Source organism: Gobius niger (genome assembly GCF_951799975.1).
Source record: "Gobius niger genome assembly, chromosome: 1".
NCBI classification, from domain to species: domain Eukaryota; kingdom Metazoa; phylum Chordata; class Actinopteri; order Gobiiformes; family Gobiidae; genus Gobius; species Gobius niger.
Window position 1 is genome coordinate 17911874 of NC_136852.1, and position 5236 is coordinate 17917109.

The window sequence follows — 5236 nt, forward strand, 5'->3', positions numbered from 1 at the left end:
TAGTTGTTTACAAAGATGAACTGAGAGGTTCTGTTTCATGTAATTTATTTTTCATGACAAGAAAAATGTTTTCATTAAGTACCCCAGATTAGCAGATGGAACAATAGGGAACTTTTAGGCAAATACTGTAGATGAAAACACAAAATGTTACAAAGGTCTATGTAAATATAGTACGCAATATACAGTCATGTCCTCATGTACTTGATGAGAATATAATTGTATTTGTTTAAATTGTAGAGTTTGTTATCTAGCCATGAGGTGTTTCTTAGTATTTCTTTCAGGCCTCAAAAGTATTACAAAACATTTTGGGGCAAATATGCAAAACAATAAGCCATAACTGGAGGCTAAAATGGCAAAGATTTCTACAGCTACTGAGTATTTTCCTGGAGAGCTGACATAGGCAGGGACAAAGGCCACCCAAACTGCACAGAAGATCAACATGCTGAAAGTGATGAGTTTGGCCTCATTGAAGTTGTCGGGGAGTTTTCGAGCCAGAAAAGCCAAGAGGAGACAAGTGCAGGCCAGCAGGCCGATGTATCCCAGGATCAGAGAGAAGCCCAGCACTGACTCCATGGCACACTCCACAGTCACCTTTGACCCCTGGACACCCAGATCCAGGTGAGGTTCTGGAGGACTGACACTCAGCCACACAACACAGATGATGATCTAAAAAGTTAGTTAGTTTTGGTTAGTTAGTTCTGGTTTGAAAGTTAAATCAAAACCAAATAGTAGGAAATTCTTTCACCTGCATACTGGTGAGCAGGCACACACTGCCCCTCTGTTTTCTTGGACTAAACCATTTAACAAACATCCCAGCACCGGGTCGTGCAGAGCGGAAAGCTGCGAGAACAACCATTGTTTTGACTTGCAGACAAGAAATAGAAAGAACGAAGCTGATGCCAAACGCTGCCTGTTGGAAACGACAGGACCAGACCGATGGTCGACCAATGAACACCAGCGAGCACAAGAAGCACAGCTTCAGGGACACAAGGAGCAGGAAGCTCAGCTCTGAGTTGTTTGCTCGAACCTGTAAAAAGAGGACGATTTTTATTTATTCATATCAAGTCATGAAAGTGATGTTCACTGTAAAAGTACCATGGGTGTTTGTCGGTAGTAAAGGAAAACTACAAATACTGCTGTGGTCACTACAGCTCCAGACACAGCCACTGTAGTCAGAGTGATGCCCAGAGTTTCACCAAAGGACAGAAAGTCCTGCTGTCGAGGGATGCAGGCCGTTCCTTTTGCATTTGACCAGTATTCAGGAGGACAACGCTGACAATTTAAAGAATCTTTCCATAAAAAGGAAATATAACCAGATAAACAGTTGGTACAAAAAGAGTAAATAGAAGAAAGAAGGAAATGTACCTGTTTTGTTGCTTATTTCTCCACTTGCACATGTGATACAATCAAAACAGCAGGATGGTTTTCCTTTTTCCCTTGCCTTCCGTGTCCCTGGAGCACAGCTTACACTGCAAACAGCAACAGGCACCTATGTGTACCAAAGTTATAAACTTTAGACATAAATGACTGACAAAGCAAAACAAAATAGAAAATATTGTTGATGCAACATTATGTATTGATAACCTGGCTTGAGCCTGTGCTCCATTGAATTCCTGTTTCATTCAGATCAATGTCAAAGCCATCCACTTTCCCAATGAGTGAAAGTCTGAGTGACCCTTCAGGACTCTTCTGCCAGTTGACCAGGTCATACTTAGCTGGAATATCCCCTCCTTGGAAATAAAACCTCTCGTCCTGAGGTGTTGTGAAGTTCACTCTGCTCAAGTGCTCAAGAAGCTGAATGCAAAATACACATGTGAAAAACATGTTTATATTCAGTCCGTATTTTCACCACAAAGTGCATCTTGACCTACCTGTGCTGGTGTGACCTGGTGAGGAGAGGAGCAGCTGGATGTAGAGGTGTCAGTGTTGGGGCAGGACAAAAGACTGTGGAGGGCATGAGCTGCTGCATAAACTGCAAGATATACATTATATGTGACCCTTAACTGGGACATGTCAGTGAAGTGACTGTGCACCCCATACAGTGACTCTGTCCCATTGCAGGGAGGAAGAGAAGTGGAGGATGAAGACACAGGAGCACAGCCAAACTCTTTTTCCCAGTACTCTCTTAAGAACTCATTGTCTGGACGCTGAGATGGGTGTAAACCTCTGATGTAGGCTTCAAATCCATCGATATTGGAACTTCGAATGGCCACACCAAAAACACCACGAGCGACTCTGGAAGTGGCCGGATGTTGGATGAGATCACTGCTAGTGCTCCAAGCCTCACTGGCCAGAAACTGTCGATCAGTCACCTGTCACACGGTCATACCAGCAGATTTTAATTACATAATCTTTTATATTTTATTTTAATTCATTATTTCTTACATTGAGTTTGTCTAGTTGCACAAACAGTTCTCTGACGATATTGAACCAGGCAAAGATAATAATGACTTTAGCAGTTGAAGCCTGAATGGTGAGAGCAGCTTCTCTGGCGTCTGTTACTATATTCTCTCCTCTGACAGTTCTCAGAAAAGCCAAACACACAAAACCCTCAGTTTCGTTCTTAAACACCTAAAAAAAAAAAAATTGCGTACATAAGTCTTGTATGTATTAGTATTATATAAAACTACACACCTTTACTGCTCCAAGCCCATAATCATCTTGTGCCACCACAGCTCCGATCCAAGTCCACTTAAAACGTATGGCTAGCTGGGCCAGGGTGCGAGCTTGATATATATCACTTGGGATTGTCCTGAAGAAGTTAGGATACAGTCGTCTGTCACTGAGGCAGGGGCAACTTGCCCAATAGCTAATCTAAAAGAGCATTATACACATCATTTCCAATGCAAGCTCTTTATTACATGGTGATACTTCACTTACTACAGGCACAGACAAAGGTCCCAGGATTGATGACAGCATCTTACTTCCAGCTGATGATGCACCTCCAATAACAATGGGAATAAAACTTTTAACTGTGGAAATAATATATTCAAGCTTGCATTATTGCATTATAATTGCATTTTTGCATTGCAAAATCAAAGTTGTGATCATAAAGTCTAGTATTTAAAACAAAATCCTTGTTGTAGCTCTAATGTTGTAACTTTGGCTAATTTGTAAGCGACTAAGAAAATAACCTCCAAAAACTAAAAGGCTCAGGAAATGTGAAAATCCAATGCTTTAAACCTGTGTTTAGTTTAAGTCTCACTTGTCACATCTGTTACATCATTGGCTGTCAATGTAATTGGTTACTATACTTGTTTTAAATCACTTTACACAAAACATTCTTCTTCTTCACCTTGTTTGTTGAATTTGAAAGTAGCAGATTTGTTCACAAATGTGCAGCTTGTGGCTTCTCCTCCAACAAAAGACAGAACATCTTGAAGAGCCCAAGAGGCCCTGAGACAATCATCAAAAATGTGATAACCCAATTTTAGACCGGGCAGCAGCCTATTATTACGATTAATTTCCTCCACAGCGTAGATCATTGCATAAACATTCTGTAATTGATATAGTAGTAAACTTCTATACACAAAAGAGAGAGAAAAAAAGTCAAAATTTGGATGAGTAAATCCTAAATGATCAAAATTGCCAAGTATGGTAATTTACCCTGTACAATTGTATTGTGGTACTTGCTCATAGACATCATCAATAGCTGAAGTTTCGTAATGGAGACTGAAGCTTCCACCCATGACTATATCTCCGTCCTGTGACAGAGGCAGATTGCGGTTGGTTTCCCAAATCCAGCAGCGCACTGTTTCCGAATCCTGCAATCCCATCCCCAGACCCCACAGCCCAAATGTGAGAGCACAGCAAAACCACAGCACAGAAGATGTACAATCCAACATCTTATTTTTAAAAAAAAAGCTAAACTATAAAAGCTCCTCTGTGAAACTGTAGCGGATGCATCGCTCATTGCTCACTTGTCGGCATTTATAATACTAATGTGAGGTCATGAATATGCAAATCAGATGACAGACACGAACAACACTCTGATTTGACGATCAACAAGCTACACAAATGTGTATTCCTCCCTTTAAGTTGTTTATTAGACCTTCATATTCATTCAAAGTGAATTACACCATTTTAATTTTTTGTGTTCATGAGCTACTTTGTCACAATTCATCAATTTGTAAACAATATTACATGGAACTTTTACCAGTTGATTTACTTACTGCATGAACAATAGAAAAAACCTGCACACTTACTCAAATTTCCTGTGTTTATTGAGAATTTCTCTGATTTTTTTCTCTTCATGTTCATTGCAGTCGCCTTGGACTTGTGCATGTACATCTTATTGACATACTTTACCTGTTTCATTCAGATCAATGTCAAAGAGCTGTCAACGGACTTGCTGGGGCCCGGGGCAAAAGGTTTCACATTGGCCCTTTCGGCACCGATTATATAAGAACGGCCAATGACGTAATAATAGCCAATCACCTAATACAGTTGGCCAGTTTCAAAATGTGTTAAGCCGATAACGTAATAACAGGCCAATAATAACAAGGTTGAGTTTGCCAGCCAATAATACAATAATTATGACATTATTGGCCTGACAAGATAACCTGGCTAACGCCATGCTGTTGTGTGCGTTCGAATCATTTCGAACGGCACAACAGCCTGGGGACCATGGCTGAAATTTTCGCATGGATTTGGGAACCAATCACAGAACAAGAAGGGACGGCAAGATGATGACGCGCTATTCGATATACGGAAGCTTGTAGTTTATTTACGGATTTTAAAAAAAAAGTTTATTTACGGATCAAACGTGACAGCAGCAGACGCAAGGCTATTTTTCGATCAAGCTTTAGGCCGTGTTCTGAATAGTTTAGCTCGAAAGTTTACAGCGGGTACGTCATACGTCGTCTCATACGATGATACGATTGGCTGTGGCTACGTGCAGACGCATGATAGACATTCGTAGCGCCCAATAAACGGCTATGGACGATCGTAAACCACACCTCTGCTACGAGAAAATGAATTGGTGGTCCCCAGACTAAATTTCACTTGTGATTTTAGTCTGAAATTAATTCACAAATGTAATTCATTCAGTAATGTGATAACATCAATCTGACTGAAAACATTGTTTTTGTGCAGTTTTCACTAAAATGTTAGAGGTCATTTCCGCCCGAATGCTTTAGCTGAGTTTTCGGGTAGCTCCACTGAAATTTCAGATTCATAACTTTCCTAAAACTTCCTTATAACTTTTGATTGGACCAGCTGGTGGCTAGAATGCAGC

The 5236-nt window shown here is 40.5% G+C and overlaps 1 protein-coding gene across 1 annotated transcript; it reads right to left on the reverse strand.

Annotated features, from left to right (window-relative positions):
- Positions 1–243: 243 nt before the first annotated feature.
- Positions 244–3689, reverse strand: LOC306970447 (extracellular calcium-sensing receptor-like; the record flags this gene model as incomplete). The annotated part of the gene is made up of 9 exons (XM_079566428.1): positions 244–666; positions 746–1027; positions 1096–1289; positions 1366–1489; positions 1585–1794; positions 1872–2312; positions 2386–2571; positions 2635–2814; positions 3630–3689. 9 exons carry the CDS (start codon positions 3687–3689, stop codon positions 244–246), a joined length of 2100 nt encoding a protein of 699 aa, XP_079422554.1.
- Positions 3690–5236: the final 1547 nt, after the last annotated feature.